Source organism: Microtus ochrogaster, chromosome 7 (assembly GCF_000317375.1).
Source record: "Microtus ochrogaster isolate Prairie Vole_2 chromosome 7, MicOch1.0, whole genome shotgun sequence".
In the NCBI taxonomy this organism is placed as follows: Eukaryota; Metazoa; Chordata; class Mammalia; order Rodentia; family Cricetidae; genus Microtus; species Microtus ochrogaster.
Window position 1 is genome coordinate 69986761 of NC_022014.1, and position 21507 is coordinate 70008267.

General features: G+C 38.9%; 1 protein-coding gene across 18 annotated transcripts in view; it reads left to right on the forward strand.

Moving 5' to 3' along the window:
• Spag9 (sperm associated antigen 9) overlaps window positions 1–21507 on the forward strand; it is a 132988-nt gene that overhangs the window by 67352 nt on the left and 44129 nt on the right. For 6 of the 18 annotated variants that reach the window (XR_001228985.2, XM_005350538.3, XM_026780472.1 and 3 more), the window contains 5 exons: window positions 753–794; window positions 5804–6011; window positions 6971–7070; window positions 15204–15325; window positions 21213–21224. Coding sequence is in view for 17 of the 18 variants with exons in the window: in XM_005350538.3 (XP_005350595.1) it covers window positions 753–794; window positions 5804–6011; window positions 6971–7070; window positions 15204–15325; window positions 21213–21224 (484 nt within the window). In the remaining variant the exon portion in view is untranslated. The remainder of the gene's footprint in view (window positions 1–752; window positions 795–5803; window positions 6012–6970; window positions 7071–15203; window positions 15326–21212; window positions 21225–21507) is intronic. The other 12 variants (XM_005350540.3, XM_005350541.3, XM_026780477.1 and 9 more) reach the window with 3 other exon arrangements.

A 21507-nucleotide genomic window follows, 5' to 3' on the forward strand; every position in this document is an offset into this window, starting at 1 on the left:
AAAAAAAAAAAAAAAAAAAAAAAAAAAAAAAAAAAAGAAAAGAAAAGAAAAAATATGAGGTAGGGTATCATGAAACTAGAATCTTAGCAGTAGTGGTTCAGAGCCAAAGAAACACTAAACTTTCTCTTTTGTAATTTTTTTTTTTTCAAGACAGGATTTCTTTCTGTAACCCTGGCTGCCCTGGAACTCGCTCTATAGATAAGACTGCTCTCTAACTCAGAGATCAGCCTGCCTCTGCCTCCCTGTGCTGGAACAAAAGGCTTGTACCACCACCACCTGACTATAATTTTTGTTTCTTGAGATAAGGTATTAATTAATGTCTTTTACATTAAAGAAAAGCACTTGTGTGTGTGCATATGTGCATGGAGGAGTCAGAGGGCAGCTTTCAGGAGTTGACTCTGTCCTACCATGTGCTTCTGAGGATTGAGCTCAGGTTGTCAGTCTTGGCAGCAAGCATCTTTTCTTGGAAAGCCATTCCACTCTAGACAAGGACTCACTGTGTTCCAAGGCTGGCCCAGAAATTACCGTAAGCCCAAGACAGTATTCAGCCTTCAGTCTTCTGCCTTAGCTTTCCAGAGTTGGGACTACAGGCAAGTGATGGTGTACCTGACTTTCAAAACCATCATTTTAAAGAGGAGGTAATAGATGGAGCTATAGCTTAAGAAATAGTGTAAACCAAAAATACACATTTGTTAACAGCAAGTAAATACATATATCTTTTTTCTTCTTTTGTAATCTTTCCCTCTACCCAGGTCAGCCATAGTCCTGAACCTCTGAAGGCTGTAGAGCAGGAGGTGAGAATGGTGAAGAGATTAACTATTGGTTACTTTCTCAGACTGCTATTCTCCAGATATCACATGCCCAATTTGGAAGACTATTGATGTTATTCTCTGAAATACAGAAGAAAATAATTTACAGTGGTTGCCAGGGCTTTACTGTGACTATAACTTGCTCCTCCTTCAGAGTAAGCATTTTGAAATTTAAACCATGTAAGTGTATTCTGTGAAAAATTCAGCTTTTCCATTTATCCAACTCTGGGTAAGAAACTTTCAACACATTCTTTGCTTAGAGTATACAGGGTATATACATAGCTTGTCTAGCCTTGGAAACAACCCAGGGTGTCATTTTTACCAAGGGCTACTTCCCCAGCTTAAGAGTTTTTTCAACTCTACTCAGGGCCCCCATTCAACTTTGTTCTAGGAACTGCCATAAAGAGTCTCCTTTTTTAAGGATTTGTTTACTGTGTATATAGTGTTTTGCCTGCACACCGAAAGAGAACACCAGATCTCATTATGATGGTTGTGAGCCACTGTGTAGGTGCTGGGAATGAACTCAGGACCTCTGGAAGAATAGCCAGTGCTCTTAATCTCTGAGCCGTCTCTCCACCCAAGTCACAGAGTCATGTAGGAATCTCATTAAACAAACTTTTTTTTTCTCCTTTTTAAAAATTTATATCCTCAGGCTGGAGAGTTGGCTCAGCGGTTAAGAGCATTGCCTGCTCTTCCAAAGGTCCTGAGTTCAATTCCCGGCAACCACATGGTGGCTCACAACCATCTGAAATGAGGTTTGGTGCCCTCTTCTGGCCTGCAGGCATACACACAGACAGGATATTGTATACATAATAAATAAATAAATATTAAAAAAAATTATATCCTCTCAGCACCTTGTGTGCTGTAGGGTTGTGAACCAAGAGTCTGTATCAGTTGCTTTCAATGCTGAGTTTTATTTGGGGAGAGAGTAATATCAGCATAAAATTAGAAAGTGGTGGGTGTTCTGGTTGAGAATTTCATAGGAGCGCTTAATTGTTTACGTTCATCTATTTTGAAACTTTAAATTTGAAAAACAGACAGGCTGGGGAGATAGCTGATTTGTAATACCAGTGCTGGGGAGGCATAGGCAGACAAATCCATCCCTTGTGCTCACTGACCAACTGGACTAGCTTATTTGATGTATGCCAGACCAATGAGCTACCCAGTCTTAAAAAAAATTGTGAAGAATGCCTAGGGAAGGTACCTGAAGTTGTTCTCTGCACACATACACAAATACTAGCACATACTTATACAGAGTCCTTCCTCCTCCTCCTGTTTGCTCTTGTTTTTTTGAGACACGGTCTTTCTTTTTTTTAATTTTTTTTCTTTTTTTATGGTTTATTTAACTTTATTTTATGTGCATTGGTGTGAAGGTGTCAGATCCCCTGCAACTGGATCTTCAGACAGTTGTGAGCTGCCATGTGGGTGCTGGGAATTGAACCCGGGTCCTCTGGAAGAGCAGTCAGTACTCTTAACCACTGAGCCATCTCTCCAGCCCCGGGACAGGGTCTTTCTATGAAGTCCTGGCTATCCTAGAATTTGCTATGTAGACCATGCAGTACTGCCCTTGCCAGTGCTGGGATTAAAGGCATGCGCTATTATTCCCAGATTAAGACTTATATATTTTTATTTTATATATTTCCTGTATGTATATCTATGCAGTATATGTGTGCCTGGAGCCCATGGAGGCCATGATAAGTACATTAGATCTCCTGGAGCTAGAATTAGAGATGGCTATTAGCTGCCAGGTGGGTGCTGGGAATTAAACCTGGATCCTCTGGAAGAACAGCTATGACTCTTAACCACGAGGTCATCCCTCTAGTTTCTAGATTTTTAGTAGCCTGATAACAAAAACATCCAGTAGGAAATTGTACAGAGGTCAGATTACTTTTATGGATACCCCAAATGAGACCAAAAGTAATGACACAATTTTTTTAACTTCAAAATAAAAAGAGCATAACATTTACTTTATGTATGTATGTATGTATGTATGTATGTATGTATGTATGTATGTATGTTTGTATGTATGTTTATTTTGGGGATAACGTCTCATTGTGTAGCCTTTGCTGGCCAGGGATTTGCTATATAGAACAGGTTGGCCTCTTAATTTTTTGTTTTCTTTTTCTTTTTTTTTTTCTTTTGGCTTTTTGAGACAGGGTGTCTCTGTGTAGCCTTCACTGTTCTTGGCTGTCTGGAACTCACTTGGTAGACCACAGTAACTTTGAACTCACAGAGATCCACCTGCCTCTGCCTCCTGAGTGCTAGGACTAAAGGCTTGTGCTGCCACCACCCAGCTTATTTTTTTTTTTTTTTTTTTTGGTTTTTCGAGACAGGGTTTCTCTGTGGCTTTGGAGCCTGTCCTGGAACTAGCTCTGTAGACCAGGCTGGTCTCGAACTCACAGAGATCCGCCTGCCTCTGCCTCCCGAGTGCTGGGATTAAAGGCGTGCGCCACCATCGCCCGGCCACCCAGCTTATTTTTTTATTTTTAGTTTTGAGGCAAGATTTCCGTGTAGCTCAAACTGATCTTAAGCTCATTATCCTTTTGACTTAGCTTTCTAGTGCTGTGATTAAAAGTATAAGCCACCATCCCAACTCCCAGATTTAAGTGTGTGATTTTTATGTGTATTATTAGGCATGTTCATATTCATATAAAACATCTCAAAACTCTAGGGTTGGACAAGGTAGCTTCTACCTGTAATCCCAGCATTCCATGAGACAGAGGCAGGAGGCTCTCTGCTGCATCAAGCATATTTTTGGCTTCTAGTCAAAGGACTTTTTTGCTTTTCGTAGGAATTTTTTTATCACTGTTTGGAAGGCCAAGGCTCCTTTGAAAATGCTCCCCCTCAGACTTAGAGCATAGGTCTCCTTGAATGATAAGGTATCATAATAAGAAAAATTATATGATACTTTTAGTCATTTTACATGCCTTTTTAAAAAAAAAAACTTTGGAGCTGGGTGTAGTACTCCACACTGAGGATACTGGCACTCTGGTGGCTGAGTTAGGAGGGCTATTTCAAGTTCAAGGCCTGTCTGAGTCCCATAGATTTAGCACAGCTGCATTATATAGTATAAGAGTGAAACTATGTCTCAAAAAACAACCAAAAACCAAAGCAACAAAGCAAACGCATACACCCCAAATAATACAAGTAATAACAAACGTTCAGACTTCACATAGCCCCTGTTTTTAACCTTGTTTTTTTGTGTTGCTGGGAATTGATTTGAGAACATTATGCATCTTAGGCAAGCACTCTACCACCAAGCTATACCTCACCCCTACATACAGGGGTCTCCCTCTTCCTCTCCTTTCCTCTCCACTCTCCCCTTCTTAAAGACTTAAACTTACAACAGTTCTTTTGTCTCAGTCTCCTAAGTGCCTTGATTACAGACATGAGCTACTATACCTGGATACTACAACACAGTGTTTTGGTATTTGTGGGGTGTGGGGGTGTGGGGGTATGTGGGGTGGTTTTTCAAGACAGGGTTTCTCTGTTTAACACTCTTGGCTGTTCTGGCACCTGCTTGGTAGACCAGGCTGGCCTTGAACTCACAGAGATCCACCTTCCTCTGCCTCCTGAGTGCCACTATTAAAAGGTGTGTGCCTCCACTGCCCAGCCTTGCAGTGAAGTTTTTAAATGCTGTGAAGTATTTTATTGTATGGATTTACTAAAAAATAGCTTATTCTCTTATTTTGATACTCTCAAATTATGTGTATAGTGCTAGGGATTAAACCTTTGTCACAAGTGTTAAGCAAGCACTGATATATACACCCTACAAATAATCTCAATCTTTTATTCTCCAATTTTCTTTCTATAAAAATCTCATGTTTACCTAAAAAAAGCTTTTTCTTTTTTTTACATTCATAAAAAGCTTCTGATTTTATTTTTTTTATTTTTAATTTATTTAAAGCTTTTTCTTTTTTAAAAAAAATCAATTATATAGTCAGGTGATGGTGGTGGTGGCACATACTTTTTTTTTTTTTTTTTTTTTTGCTTTTTCGAGACAGGGTTTCTCTGTGGCTTTGGAGCGAGCCTGTCCTAAAACTAGCTCTTATTTTATTATTATTATTATTATTATTATTATTATTATTATTATTATTATTATTATTATTATTATTATTATTTTGGTTTTTCGAGACAGGGTTTCTCTGTGGCTTGGAGCCTGTCCTGGAACTAGCTCTGTAGACCAGGCTGGTCTCGAACTCACAGAGATCCGCCTGCCTCTGCCTCCCAAGTGCTGGGATTAAAGGCGTGCACCACCACTGCCCGGTGGTGGCACATACTTTTAATTCCAGCACTCAGGAAGCAGAGGCAGGTGGATCTCTGAGTTCGAGACGGCCATGTTCCAGGACAGCCAGGGATATACAGAGAAACCCTGTCTCAAAAACAACAACAAAAAAGTAAATTGTATTTATTATTATTGAGTGTATATGATATTTGTGTGGGAGTGCACACATGCCACAGTATGCATGTAGTGGGCAGCAGATAACTTTGGAGCAGTTCTGTCTCTCTATCTTGGCTTGGGTTCCAGAGGTGGAACTCATATAATCAGGCTTATTTACACTGTAAGCACTTAAATCCACTAAACCTCTGATTTTCAACCTTCCTGATGCTGCAACCTTTTATACAGTTTCTAATGTTGTGGTGATCCCAAACCATACAATTATTTTCATTGCTACTTCATAACTGTAATTTTGCTACTGTTATCTGATATGTAGGCTATCTGATATGTGACCCCTGTGAAAAGGTTGTTTGTCTTCCAAAGGGGTCACAACCTATTGGTTAGGAACTGCTGCATTAAGCCACCTACCTCACTGGCTCTGTAGGATTTATTTAACTATTATCCAGTTATTTATAGTCTACAATCAGTGATTCTGTGGTTATTGTTTTTTTAAATACAGCTTTGGGCAGGTTTATTTCTTAACTCATGTTCAAGGTATTTTAGAATAAATTACTTTATTTAAAATTTTCTTTTTTTTTATTATTTTTATTTGTAGGATGAACTTTCTGATATTAGTCAAGGTGGATCTAAAGCTACAACTCCAGCTTCAACAGCAAATTCCGATGTGTCAGCAATTCCTCCTGACACTCCCTCAAAGGAAGATAATGAAGGACCTGTAAAAGGCACAGACACACCACATAAGTCAGAGATAAGCAAACACATAGAAGTACAGGTTGGCCAAGAGACTAGGAATGTATCTACCGGTAAGTGACAACAAGTTTTTACTAGCAAAATAATCAGTCAGCTCACAAAGTGCAAGGATGAGAAAATATATCTCTTAGATGTATTACCTGCTCTAAATATATGAAATAAATAGATCATTTTTATGTTCAATTGTAAGTTTAAAAGAAGTAATACTTATACAAAGTTTTTGAGAAAAAAATGATAGTGACTAAGAAGAGAGCTTAAAGTCCTCCACCTTTAATATGATAGTCTGTTGTGTACCCTGCCTTAAATAGGTTTGTGTGCTTATGATATAGCTTCACTGTGTTGTAGCTTTGAACTAAGTGGTTCTCATGCCTTAGCTTCTGAATATCTGGGACTGCAGGCATGTGCAAATCATGCCAGTACCACTACCCTCTTTATTTCTTTTACTTTTTTGAGATAGTATCATGTGTGACCAGGCATGACCTTCATTCAAGTCCTGTACCTTCTGCCTCTACTTCCAATATGCTGAGATTACAGGCATGAACTACTATTGTGGGCAGTTGGCATCCCCTTTAAATAGGAATGGTATCAGTCCCTGTGATATGTGTCCGAGAACTACAGATGAAAACACTAGCTTTGGCGCACGCCTTTAATCCCAGCACTCAGGAGGCAGAGGCAGGTGGATCTCTGTGAGTTCGAGACCAGCCTGGTCTACAGAGCTAGTTCCAGGACAGGCTCGCTCCAAAGCCACAGAGAAACCCTGTCTCAAAAAAAAAAACAAAAAAAAAAACAAAAAAAAAAACCAAAAACACTAGCTTTGGTTACTTACTGGTTCTGGAGATTAACTGTAATTTCAATATGTGACATTTTCTAACTTCATGTTTCCTAGAACACAACCTTGAGAGCTTTCAAAAAATGTTTATTCTAAAGTAGTTGTATTTAAAACCATAAAGGCAAGAGAGTTTTCATAAATAAATAGAATATATGCACTTAATTCATTATATTCCTCCCTTAGATTCTGCTGAAAATGAAGAGAAATCAGAAGTTCAAGCAATCATTGAATCCACTCCTGAATTGGATATGGACAAAGACCTCAGTGGATATAAAGGTTCAAGGTACTAAACACTCATTTGATAAGTGTTTATCTTTTTTCTCATTCTGACTAGCATTCTGATTTTGTTCATGTTGTGCTAAAGAAATACTGGTACTGTAAAATTCGGTTTCTGCCTTTGAAACTGCATATCGTTTGTATTTAAAATTTTAGGGTAAATTCATCTGGCAGCATTAGGAATTAGGACATAAGGAAGGATGATATTTTTGTCTATGTTACTGCAACAATAGATGCAATACTGATTCATGTGTAAGGAATAGAGATTTATTTTCTCATAATTCTCAAGCTAAGAAGTCCAAGATTAAGGCTCTGCTGATTCAGTTGCCCAATGTGGGCTGCTCTTTGTTTCCAAGGTGATGCCTTCTTCCTGGATCTCTTGGAGGAGAGGACACAATTTCCTTTGATAGAAGGCAGAAGAACAGACTAACTTAATGTTGTATGGAAAGTATCTCTTCCAAGGGACCTTACCTCAGTCTCACAAGGGAGGGAGCTCTTTTTTTAAAAAAATATTTATTTATTCATTCATTATGTATACAGCGTTCTGCCTGCCTGCATGTGTGCCTGCAGGCCAGAAGAGGGCGCCAGATCTCATTATAGATGGTTGTGAACCACCATGTGTGGTTGCTGGGAATTGAACTCAGGACCTCTGGAAGAGCAGCCTCTTAACCTCATAACCTCTGAGTCATCTCTCCAGCCCCCAAGGGAGGAGCTCTTATGGCCTAATCAGTCTCATAACTCCCCTTAATAACATGGTGTCACCTGGTTCTATAGGAGATATAGTCACACAATAGCAGATGAAGGAGGAAAGAGCCAGGAAGTAATTCCTATAGCCTAAGGAAACAAAGAGAAGTAGAGGAAGTAAAAATTTGATCAAACTTTGTTTTTTTTCCTCACAAATGAAGAAGAAGGGAATGTATTCTGTTTAGAACTGCAATGATTTCATTACTAGGGAATGTAGTCTCAATTTATGTGGGAAGGCTGTTTAATCATAACAGGAGAATGGCCAGATATTGTTATAATCAAAGTTTTCCAAAATATATTGATTAGAATTGAGCTTTGAGTTTCCTAAACAGATTTTCCTTTAGTGAATAATGGCCATTGTCTTAGTTAGGGTTCCTTTTGCTGTGAAGAGACACCACAATCACAATTCTTATAAAGGAAAACATTTATTGTGGCTTACAGTTTTAGAGATTTTGACCATCATCATCATGGAAACTTACAGGCAGACATGGTGCTGGAGCTGAAGAGTTCTACATCTTGTCGGCAACAGGAAGTGAGCTGTCTCACTGGGCATGGTTTGAGCGTAAATGAGACTCAAAGTCTGCCTTCAGTGAAGCATTTCTTCTAACAAGACTACACCTGCTCCAATAAGGCCATACCTCCTATTAGTGCCAAACCCCTTGGGGGCCATTTTCTTTTGAACCACAACAGCCATAAACATGCATCATTTATTAATCCCTGTGAAGCATTGAGTACTATGAAGTAATGGTTAAATGCATGGACTCCAGGATAAGAATAACCCTAAAAAGAAAAGAATTATGTAGGCTCAAATCACTTGCTTCTCTATTCTTTTCTATTACAACAGGGCTAGAAATGACACTTAGGGCCATCCAATCTTTTCATTCTCTAAATTTTATTGTATCTTAATTTTAGTTAAATTAGAATTTATTATTGATATTAGTATGACTGTACAAGTATTACATCTTAGCCATAAAATAAACTTTCTTTTGATGCTTTATGTTTTTCTGGGATTGGTGAAATGTTGAGTTGTTAAATTTATTTTCTTTTTATACTGTTCCATGCACTTTTCACTAACATTCCTAAGTATAAGATCCTCAGTGTGCCCAGGCCCCAAATCCAGCTGTTTTCACAACTCTGCCCTTCTGCTTTCTAGTTCCTTTCTCATGTAAGCATGCTGTTTACCTAGTCCTACTGTTTCAGGCCTTCTCTACAGAGAAACAGGACACCGAGGCTCTTTGTTATGTGCTAGCACAGGCTCTGCAGGAGTTTCTCAAAAGCAGAGACTTGTGTGTAATGAGTTTGAGTCTTTTGTGCATTTTTGGCTTCGTTATGCGCTATACAGCTATACATGGTGACCTATTACCGACTGTTATTTTTAATTACCAGGCAGAGATACTAAAAATCACTGAAATGCAAAGGAAGGGGTGGATGGGGCTTGCTTGAAAGACCTGGCAAAGTATCACATACACTCAAGGACACTGAGTGGCTCACATTGATTATTACTTTTTATCTTCTTGGCACTTGGAGGCCTATCATGCTGCCATATGCCCGTAATACCTGGGAATATCTTCATCTTTATTTCCTGTATACCATGTCATCTGCTTCTTGATATATGCCTTTATTTCTACAGAGTTTATTCCTTACCAACTTCCTGGATCTTTAACGGGTCCATGAGCAGTAATTTTTGAGGACTGAAGTTAATTGCAACAAATATCATATGTAGACCTGCTTCATAATTTGGTAATTTGGCTAAATACACAAGTGCAGGATAGAAAACACTTTGCTTGGAAATTGTGAAGGCACTGCTTCCTTATCTCAGAGTTCTGTTTGGTTGAGTTGGTTTTATGACGGAGTCTTGCAATATAACCCTGACTGGCTTTGCACTGATGATCCTCTTACCTTAGCCTCTTAAATTCTGGTATTGCAGACACGTGCTACTAAGTTCAGATTCACTTGACATATTTTTCTTTTGTCGAGTACTGAGGGTTGAACCTAGGTCCTGATACATGCTAGGTCAGGTACTCTATCACTGAACTCATCCTCACACCCCTTTTAAAGCTTTTTAATTTCCCTTTTTAAACACAGATTTTCATTCTTTATGTGTTACTTTTTGAGGCAGGGTCTCACTTGACCAGGGAGTCCCTGAACTCCTGGTCTTCTTCTACCTCCTGACACTGGGCTTTTACCACACTCAGCTTTCTCTTCCTTTTTAATTTATTTGAGATAGGGCTTCTCTGTTAGCCTTGGCTGTCCTGGAGCCTACTCTGTAGACCAGGTTGGCCTTGAACTCACAGAGATCCATCTGCCTCTACCTCCCAAGTGCTATGATTATAGGTGTGTGCCACCACTGACCAGCTGCTTTCTCTTCTTTTTAAAAACTTTATGAACCTGTATTTGGTTGTAGGGAGTCGTGTTGCAAGGAGAGGCCCTTTGTTCATCCCTGCTGCCCGGCTAGCTTACAGCTAAAATAACCACACAGAAACTGTATTAATTAAAACACTTCTTGGCCATTAGCTCTAGCCTCCTATTGGATAACTCTCACATCTTGATTTTAACCCATTTCTATTAATCTGTGTTCACCACAAGGTTGTGGCTTACTGGAAAAGATTCAGCATGTCTGACTTAGCAGCTCCATGGTGGCCCTTTCCTGATTCTGCTTCCTTCCTCCCAGAATTCAGTTCTGTCTTCTGCGCCTACCTAGGTTCTACCCTTTCAGGCCAAGCAGTTTCTTTATTGATAACCAACGAAAGCAACACACAAACAAAAAGACCTCCTACACCAGGGTCGTCCTTTGTATTTTCTTCTTTGCAGTAAGTCTTTTCACCTGAAAATTCATCTCTCAGTTCCAATAGTTCTCTATTTTTTTCTTATTTTGTTTCTTTGCCATTCCTAAATACCCTGTTAGGTAATACCAAACATATGAAACCGAACCATATTCTTTTCCCTGTAATTTTTAGGTCTAATTTCCTACTGACTTCTTATAATAAAATTCATTGATTTAAAAAAATGGTTTGCAGGCAGGCAGTGGTGGCACATGCCTTTAATCCCAGCACTGGGGAGGCAGAGGCAGGTGGATCTCTGTGAGTTCAAGGCCAGCCTGGTCTACAGAGTGAGTTGCAGGACAGGTTCCAAAGCTACACAGAGAAATCTTGTCTCGAAAAACAAAACAAACAAATAAAAACCAACAAAAACAGTTTTCTCTTTTTTCTTAGATAGTTGCTTTTACTTTATATTTTTTAAAATTTTATGTGTATGAATGTTTTGCCTAGACGTGTATGTATGTACACTACTTATACCTAGTACCCACAGAGGTAAGAGACCATCTAACCCACTAGAACTGAAATTACAGATGCTTTTTTTTTTTTTTTTTGGTTTTTTCGAGACAGGGTTTCTCTGTGGCTTTGGAGCCTGTCCTGGAACTAGCTCTGTAGACCAGGCTGGTCTCGAACTCACAGAGATCTACCTGCCTCTGCCTCCCGAGTGCTGGGATTAAAGGCATGAGCCACCACCGCCCGGCTTACAGATGCTTTTGAACTACCATGTGGGTACTAGGAATAAAAACCAGTCTGCTGCAATAGTAATGATTTCTTTTAACCAGTGAGCCATCTCTTGAGCTCCTATATTGTGGCATTTGAATTCACTGGGAGAAATCACAGAGACTTAGATTCAATTCAAATTTGCTGAATGAATTTATTCATGCTACTAGCTGAAGATAGCAGCTTAGAGCCAATACAGCATGCCACGCAGGAGGGAGGGTTAAGGTGAGTTTTAAGGTGGCCATAAGAAAGGTGAGTGTTCAGTTATCTATGGAACCCACAGCTGGGCAGAAAAATTGTTCTACTTCCTCACTTGTTTTTACTTTCCTGCTATCTAGTAATAAAGAGACCGTTCATCCCCTTTCCCATATCCTTAGGCAGGATTTACAGAAGCAAAGGCAGCTGTTAATACTTCATGGCCCATTATTCTTTTATTGGGGCGGGGAGTTCAAGAGAGGGTTTCTCTATTGCGTTGGAACCTGTCCTGTAACTTGCTCTTTAGACCAAGCAGGCCTTGAACTCAGAGATCTTCTTCCTGCCTCTGCCTCCCGAGTGCTGGGATTAAAGGCATGCACCACCACCTCCCAGCCCATTATTCTATTCTTATTTCACCTGCCAGCCCCAAGGATTGCCAGGCATTCTAGAGCAAAAGGTGAACAACCCTTAAGGGATGCCTGGCTCCATGTGACGTTTCTCTAGTCGTCACGGGGACCTGTGTAAATTATTACTCAGGCTTGAGCACTTCAATGACTGGGATAGAACAGTTATTTCTGGGCAAGCAAAAACACAGTGCCATCAGGTTAGGGCTAGTTGTTAGGTCTCTACACGTAGATACTCTTTATATCATTTATAGATGTATTTATTCTGAAATTTGTGGTCTTTTCTTTTTTGGTGGGTGTCTTTCTTTTCTGTTATTGCTGCCACTAACTACATTGTCTAGTAGTTCTATTTTGTTAGAGTGTTCTCCCCACCCCTTGTTTTGGGCTCTGTCTTTTGTGGTAGAATAGTTTTTAAATGTCTGCTTCTCTGTGGCTTTTACACATACATAGGTAAATGGCAGATATCCTGGTTTCTTGCTTGCATAACATTTAAACTTGACTTCCAAGGGCTTGCAGTTAGCTTAGTGGCAGAATGTTTGCCTGGTATGTGTGAGCTCCTGACCTGGAGCTCCAGCATTGAGTTGGTATGGATGTGACTTGGTTTCCATTATTCAGGGAGCCGGGAGTCTCAGTGACCTATAAGATCACATCTAAGTCTGCTACTGTTTGCTGTGAAGCTTTTTCTTCTGTTCATGAGTTGCTGTTGTATGCTGTTTCTGCAGTTGCTCTTATTTTTAAAGCATGTGTCAGGAGTTTTGACAGCATGTATTCCTTAAGTGAGGGTGGGTTTGGTTTCTGCTCTGGTTCCTTATTTTCCACTGCTAATCTACAATCCCTTTTCTGTCTTATACAAGTCTGTTCATATTTAGTTGCATTTGCCAATCTACTTTTAGGTGGATTTTGAGCTATTAGAGAGGAATACAAGAAATGCTATTTTGCAACCTTTTTTTCTCCCTTTGGCTTTTCAAGATGGCTTTTCTGCATAGCTCAGGTTGTTCTATAACTTACTCTGTAGATCAGGCTGGCCTTGAACTCAGAGATCTACCTGCCTCTGCCTCCTGAGATCTGGGATTAAAGGCATGTGCCAACACTGGCTCTATTTTGCAATTTTTTTAAAAAAGAAGCTTTTGTAGAGTGAGTTTCTATGATTTATAAAGTTCTGTTTTAATGTTTTAAACCTATTCTGTTTTTTTTTCTTTAAAGATTTATTTATTTATTGTGTACACAGTGTTCAGCCTCCTTGTATGCCTGTAGGCCAGATGAGGGCACAAGACCTCATTACAGGTGGTTGAGAACCACCATGTGGTTGCTGGGAATTGAACTCAGAACCTCCTGAAGATCAGCCAGTGCTCTTAACCTCTGAGTCATCTCTCCAGCCCCTTTTTTTCTTTTGTTTTGTTTTGTTTTGTTTTTGAGACATGTTTTTTTGTGTAGCCTTGAATGTCCTGTAACTCACTCTCTAGACCAGGTTGGCCTTGAACTGAGAGATCTGCCTGCCTCTGCCTCTTCTGTGCTTAAAGGTTTAAAGATATGGGCCAACCTGCCCAGCCTTTAATGTTTTAAACCAAAAAGTAAGTTTTTTTTACTTTATGTATTATACACATATATGTTTCATAAACTGTATAGGGCTGGAGAGATGGCTGAGAGGTTAAGAATACTGGCTGCTCTTCTAGAGGTCCTGAGTTCGATTCCCAGCAACCACATGGTGGATCACAACCATTTGTAATGAGATCTGATGCTCTCTTCTAGCATACAGATATACATGTAGGCAGAACACTATGTGCATAATAATAAATAAATCTTAAAAAAAGCAACAGCAGCAAAATGTCAGACGCTCTTATGGTCATAAGTAGTGCATTATGGTCATCATAGTGCATGCCTGTAATCCCAGAACTTGGGAGGTAGAGCCAACAGTATTCCTAGCCTAGGTCTGCCCATGAGTTCCAGGACTTTTCTCCTTTCTTTCTCCCTCCCCTCCCCTTATTTTCTTCTTCCCCTCCTCTTTTCTTTCTTGACATGTCTTGACTATGTATCTCTGGCTGCCACTCAGTATGTAGACCAAGCTGACCTGGAACTCACAGTGATCTGCCTGTGCCTCTTGAGTGCTAGGTGCTGAGAATAAAGACATGAGCCCTCCATGTCTGGCTTCTTGTGTCATTTTTAGAAAAAAAAACAAAAGAAAAAGCCATAAAACCACGCTAACTTGTACCATAGTTAAGATGACTGGTTCTGCTGTGGCCGTCACTCAGTTGGCAGAGTGCTATCTCGCAGGTGTGAAACCCTGGGATTGATCCCCATTCAGCACTGTATCAACCCAGAATGATGGTGTGAGTGTTCTCAAACTTCTGGGTCACAGTCTGTGCCCCAAGTCTTGTCTGGCCCTCACCCGTCCTCAGTAAGTCAGGTAAAAGCCAAACTAAAAGTAGAAACCAGAAAGAGGGCAGGTGGCGGAATTGGTCTATTCAATGTGGCCACATTGGGAGAGGAACAGAGAGATCAGGGAACTCCTAAGGCCTTCTTTGTAGACTTACAGTGAGATCATAGACCCATCACTGTCTAGGCTTCAGTCTCATCCTGTAAGGTGGTCTGATAAGTTGTTAGCACTGTGTGAGAACCCTTTCAGGGAGAAAAGTTGTCCTGATGGCTGGTATCTTTTCCTTCTCCTGACATGAAATTCCTGGGAAAATTCACATTTCTTGAGGCCCATTGTCTCAGTAGTCAGAGTGGGAGACAGTCTCTTTAGATTGTCTTAATTTTTGTCAAGCTAGTTACACAAGCCTGTCACTGAAGGATCAAAAGCCCATGGTCACCCTCAGTTACATAGCAAGATTGGGATCAACCTGGGTGAAATAAAACCCTGTCTTTAAAAATAAAATAAGTCAACATTGCCTTAATTTGAATTCTTCTTCCTAATTGCAGAATGATTTTGTTAAGTTCCTTAAGCTCTTTAGTTTCCTTATTTATAAAACTGGGGTAATAGTAGCATATGCTTTCTGGAGTAGCTGTAAATAAAACAATGTGTGTGATACGGACCCAAGTAACTACCTACCATTATTTTGTGTTTCCTAGGACTTCACAGTAAGAGCATAACTCTCCTTCCATGGGAGAGTTCCTTAGGAAACCACTGTGAAACCTTTCTATGTTGGTTATAGTAAATGCAAAGTGTCAGAAATTCCTTTGCTGCTTAATCATTACATTAAAATACATTGTCAAAAAGTCTTTATAATTTGTTGATTTGGCTTTATTGTTTTTGTTGCATAGCACTCCCACCAAAGGCATAGAGAACAAAGCTTTTGATCGAAATACAGAATCTCTCTTTGAAGAACTGTCTTCAGCTGGCTCAGGCCTCATTGGAGATGTGGATGAAGGAGCAGATTTACTAGGTATGACAGCTCCTCTGGAGAAGTACCATAATGTTTAAAAATAAATCTCATTAATGGCTTGATTGAAAATTCGTCTAAAATGTCCTGATTGCCTGATGGTACAAGGTTATTGTACTTTCGGAATTTCTTAGAACATATAATTAGATATTGTAAAAGTATTAAAAACACCTTTATATATAGAAATGATAAAAATTGAATTTGCTTTTAAATTTATATTTTTAATTTAAATCGTACAGCTTATTGAATTGCTGTATTCTAAGAATAGATATTATACATCAGGAACAAATGCAATGTGTGTGTACATGTATGATTGGTAGGGCAAATAGTTCTTATATAAATTTCATTGTGTTTTGTTGAGCTTAATTAAATAGGCAATATAACACTTGGCTTGAACTTTTTTTACATTCCTAGAGCATTAATTTTTACCTCGCTAGTAAATGCAGTCATTTTAAAGCTTGTGTTAAGCTAGGGTTATAGCCCAGTTCCTAGCCACTGCTGCTGGGTTGTCTCCTAACAAAAAAAAAAAAAAAAAGTTGTGTTGTTGAGCACATAACTGGAGGGGGGGATGTACTGTATTCAACTCTTCCACTATAAATTTTCTGCATTATCTTTGCCAAATTGATTAACCCTTTTTTCTGTCTTGATATTTCATTGTGTGTAAATGTAGGAGGTAGATGCATTTGTGGAATAAAGCCAGCTAACCTCTTCTGTGCATCAGTTAAGTTTGATTGGAAAAAGACCTCTCTCAGATGGATTAGTGGTTCACACCTTTAATCCTCTGCCTAGGGAGATCTGAGTCCAGCCAGATCTACAGAGTTAGTTCTAAGACAGCCAGGGATCCTACCTTCCTTGCAGATTAACACTGTGTAGAAATTTAAACCTATAGAATTTTCAGGCATTTGCTTTGTATAGATACTAAGCTTCAACAACAATAAAGGTTTCTTTTACTGTCATCATACTAGTGACTATACTTGTCAGGTAAATATGGAATGAGTGAATTGTTTTTATTAATTTATGTTAAATTTATTCATTACCAGTTATGTGCTTGACATTGTAAAGGTTTTTTGTTTGCTTTTATTTTAAATGACAAGTTCAGGCAGGCATAGTGGTACATTCTTACCATTCTAGTCCTCAGAGTGTGGAGGGAAGTGAACTGTGAAAGGCCAGCTCAGGCAACATAGGAAGACTTCTACCTCAAAATGTGCCCTCTTCTGGCCTCCATGGGCATTAGGCATGCATATAACACACTGATAAATGTTCAGGCAGTACACGCATACACACATAATAAATGATTATATAACCCTAAACCTCATCTCCCCACATAAAAGTTCTATGTAAACATATATATTAATCAAGATTTAAAAGGCTGCCGATTTAACTCTTTTGTTTGTTTATTTGTTTTTTAGAGATTTATTTATTATGTATACAGTGTTCTGCCTGCATGTATGCCTGCAGGTCAGAAAATGGCACCAGATCTCATTACAGATGGTTGTGAGCCATCAAGTGGTTGCTGGGAATTGAACTCTTCCTCTGGAAGAGCAGCCTATGCTCTTAACCCCTGAGCCATCTCTCCAGCCCCCCCACCATTTAACTCTTTATAGTTAAACATAGACTCCCAACATTAAAATCTTAAGGAAAACTTTAGAAGAATTAAATGAATTGCTTTTCAAAGGAAGGCTCAGAAAGAGTAGTTCTTGAGGAAACTGTATTTAAATTTATATCTTCTTTTTCAGTGTCATATGGCAAAGTTCTTTGAAAGTTTAATTGATTTTGGTGGCAAGGTGACTCAGTGAGTAAAGGCACTCATCAGCAAGCTTGACAACCTGAGTTCAGTTCCAGGACTCATATGATGGAATGAGAGAATGGGCTCCTGCAAGGGGTCCTCTGGTTTTATTGGCACATCATGGCATCTACTTGTGCATACATGCAATAAAAAATATAATAAAACTCATCAAATTTAAAGATAAATTCAAAAAATGCTAGGAAGAATTTAAAATTTAGTACATATTAAGATTTACACTTAATAAAATTCATTGTATTTTGAGTACAACCCCTTTTTTGTAATCTAAAACGTCTTATTCTTTGAAAGTTTCCTACATATATACAATGTATTTTGACAATTTCCCCTCCATCATCTTCCTCATGTCCCTCTCTGCAGCTAAACTCTTCATCCTAAGAAACTCCCCTTCTGCTTTCTTGTTCTTTGTGTGTTGCTTACATGAGCATGTATGAGAGAGGCTGTTGATGGGAGCACATGCTACTTTTCAGTGGGTATACCACTGATGAAAATGGCACCTACACCCAGGAGCCATTAACATTCCGAGGGAGGGGTGGAGTCTCATGTGCCCTGCTCCCTCCTTGATGAAGCACTGGTCCAGCATTATGAAGGTCTTAAGCAGGTCACCATGGCTGCGGTGAGTTCATGAGTGCATGGCCACGTCTTGTCCAGGAGACATGATTTTGCAGCATATCACCTTATTCTCTATCCCTTACATTCTTGTTCCCCTCTGCTTCCAGAACTTTAGAGGAGGTGATATAGCTGTTTCACTTAGAGCTGAACTCTACACCCTTATCATTGTAACAATTTAGGATCCTTCCCTTCTGCAACTATTAGAAGCATCTCTCTCTTTTTTAAAAAAAAAATTATTTATTCTTTTATTGGTTTCTCTTTGTAACCCTGACTGTCCTGGAACTCGCTTTGTAGATCAGGCTGGCCTCAAACTCACCACCTACCTCTGCCTGTGGAGGAAGTGCTGGGATTAAAGGCGTGCACCACCATTTGTGGCAGAAGATTCTCTTTTCAGATCTGGGAGCACTAATTCAGTGAATTTGGAGCCAGAATAAATTCTTCCCTCTTGAAGCTGCCTTTGTCAGTGTTAGTTTCATGTTATAATCCGTCATTGCAAGAAGGTTACAGGAGCGAGAGCCTGAGGCAGTGAACAGAGAGATGAATATACTCATGCTTGCTGAATACAGCATTTTAAGTTTTTGATATTAGAATTGTATAACAACCACCAGAATCACTTATCATTATGTCATTTCTACTACTCTTTGAATGAAGTACTTAAGAGGATGATTTGTCTCCAAAGCCACAGAGAAACCCTGTCTCGAAAAAACCAAAAAAAAAAAAAAGAGGATGATTTGTGTACATTGCCTTATAAAGCCTAGTAGTGAGTAATACAAAATTTGAAGTCAGTGTTACTATAACTTTCTTTTCCTGTGAAATATTAAGCCATATAGTAAGTAGAAATAATGGTGGTCTTTTAGTTAAATCTAAAAGATTTAACTTTTTGAGAGTCAGAAAATTAGTTACATATTAAAAGCAAAATTCTTTGGTTTCCTTTCCCTATTGAACATAAGGGACTATTTTAAACTACTCTTTTCTGTTTTGCAGATATTGGCATGTATAGCTTTAGAACATTCCAGATACATAAATACTTGAGTCAAGAATGGTAAATAAGGGCCAGCGATAGAGCTCAGTAAGTAGAGTAGTAAGTGCTTTCCTAGTAACAGGAAGTCCTGGGCTCCACCCCCACACAGCTAAACCTGCTGTGGTAGCACACACCAGCACTTGGAAGGAAAAAACAGAAAAATCACAGTTCAAGTTTGTCTTCAGGACATGTGAGACTCCACCTTTAAAAAGATGGTCAATGGTTTCTGTGTAATTCAGGGATCAATAATAAAGCTTATATGGTAGAGTGTACTTGTGCCAGCTAAGGTTTTTCCTAATTAGACCTGGGTTGGTGATAAGTGCAGTCTATTTCTTTATCTCTCGTTATTCATTTTGCTAGTTTTGTTATCAAACTTTTGTTCTAGAATTAAGTTTCCTTTAATTGTTGAAAGGATCTTTAAATTTCCTTTAATCTTTGAAAAAAATAATACCAATTATTTTCCTGTTTGTTTTTCAAGACAGAATTTCTCTGTGTAGCCCTGGGTTTTTTTGTTTTTTGGGTTTTTTTTTTTTTTTTTTTTTGTATTTTTGAGACAGGGTTTCTCTGTAGCTTTTTGTTCCTGTCCTGGAACTAGCTCTTGTAGACCAGGCTGGCCTCGAACTCACAGAGATCCTCCTGCCTCTGCCTCCCGAGTGCTGGGTCTGTGTAGCCCTGGTTGTCCTAGAATTCATTCTATAGAACAGGCTTGTCTCCATCCTTGAGATCTGCCTGACTCTCTGCCCCACAAGTGCCAGGGTTAAAGGTGTGTGCCCTGCTGCCTGAGTTCATTTTCCTTTCTTTTCATTAATATCTTATTTTTTAACTTATTTTGGATGACCCTTTTGTCAATTTCTTTCTCTATGTCTGCTCTCTATAATGTGGAAGTATACACCTGGTCATCCAACTCCCAGGATGCTCTTCTTATTAGTCTTGTGGATTTTCAACTTTACTATCTTTTACTAAGAGACCCGCCTCTGAGCCTTGATTGTCTTTGGAACTATTGGCATTCCTTTTGTTTTAGGTTCTTACTGCTGGGATTGCAAGTGTGCACCACCATGCCTGGCTTTTGGTTCCTTCCTTTTTAAAAGTAAAAACTCTACTTTCTATGAATCCTAAAGTTAAGTGTTACCATCCTTCCATTTCTTGTCCTGCTCTTCTATTACTGTGTGATGATGACATACTGCTGTGTGCTACCAATCATTCTTTTGGTTTTTCGAGACAGGGTTTCCCTGTGTAACAGTCCTAGCTGTCCTGGAACTAGCTGTTGTAGACCAGGCTGGCCTCGAACTCACTGGGATTAGCCTGCCTCTGCCTCCCAAGAGCTGGGATTAAAGGTGTTTGCCACCACTGCCCAGCAAACCATTCTAGATACTGGGACATAGCAGAGTAAAAAACAGACTCAACAAGCAATTCTCCAGCATTTCTATCTCTGTGAGTGAAAGTGAACCTCTTTGCCATCTTTGAGCTGTCCATCTTAGACCTCTCACTTTTCCCTCACAGCCAACCTTCAGTTCCTATGTGTTTGACCTCCCAAATACTTGCATATATTCATTTTCTTGTCTCTACTTAAGTTGTATGTTTTCCAGGAATTCTGCTTTCACCTTCTATGCGTAGTCATCCTTAAAGTGTCTACCCGTAGCACTGAAGTTCATTATGCCATTCCTCATACTTCCCTGTTGTTTATGAGCCAGTCTCCCTGGACAGGCTATAAGTTTACTGTGTCAGACACAGCTGTGTCTTCACCATTGTTGCAGATTTAGCACAGCACACCATTTGGGTAAATGGGAATATGAAATAGTCCTGACAGTTTTACCTCACTTCAAAATCTGTGATTTTCCTTTTGAGATGGAGAGTCCTTTAAGAGGATTTTTAAAGAGAGTTCGTCTTTGTAATAATGTATACAACTAGATAAAATGATATATGCATTGTCAAGGAATTGCAGATCATCCCGATGCCATGTGCCCTTCTCTGGATCTAGCTTGACAGTTATAAAAACTGCAGAATGGGGTGTCTTTCTTTGTTTGTTTTTTGTTGTTGTTTTTATTTTTGCTTATTTTTCTGTAATTAAAATTTATGTGTATATTTATATTTCAATTCTAAATAGAGATAGGATTCCTTCAAGTTGTATTTTTCTTATAATTAGTTTTACTGATACATTTCAAAATAAAAAGTTTCGGATAATCCTGCTTATACACTACATTTTAAGAGAATTCATTATTGACTGTGTGTAAGTTTAATTGAAACTTTTGGAATTATAAGGTATATTCCTCAGGAATACCCAATTTTTTCCTTTTATAATATTTACACTTTATTGTATATAGTTAATAGTTTTACTATATAGATTCAATTTCTTTGTCAGATCTTTCTCATTTTAGAATAAATGGGTTTAGTTCCTGCTTTCTGAAAACAATCTAATTGAGTTTCTTGTCCATTTTTCTCTTGGGATGCCTACCCAGGGGAATATTCTGGTGTGTATGTTTTAAATAATTTATTATTACTGCTTTTTAAGATAGGTGTTCTTGGCTGCTGTTCTCATTTGATACTTTTTTATTATTTCTTTTCCTGCCTGACTTATTTTTCTCTGCATTCAATTGTATTTAGCTTTTATGCTGCTCTAAATGTTTGCAAGTTTGTCACAGTTACTGTATAAACTTTTTCAGAGAGTCTGAATTGTTTCTTGTGTCTCTGAATCCTTACTAAAACATTAGCATTAGTTATTAAGGAAAATATCTCGGCATCATTTTGGAGGTA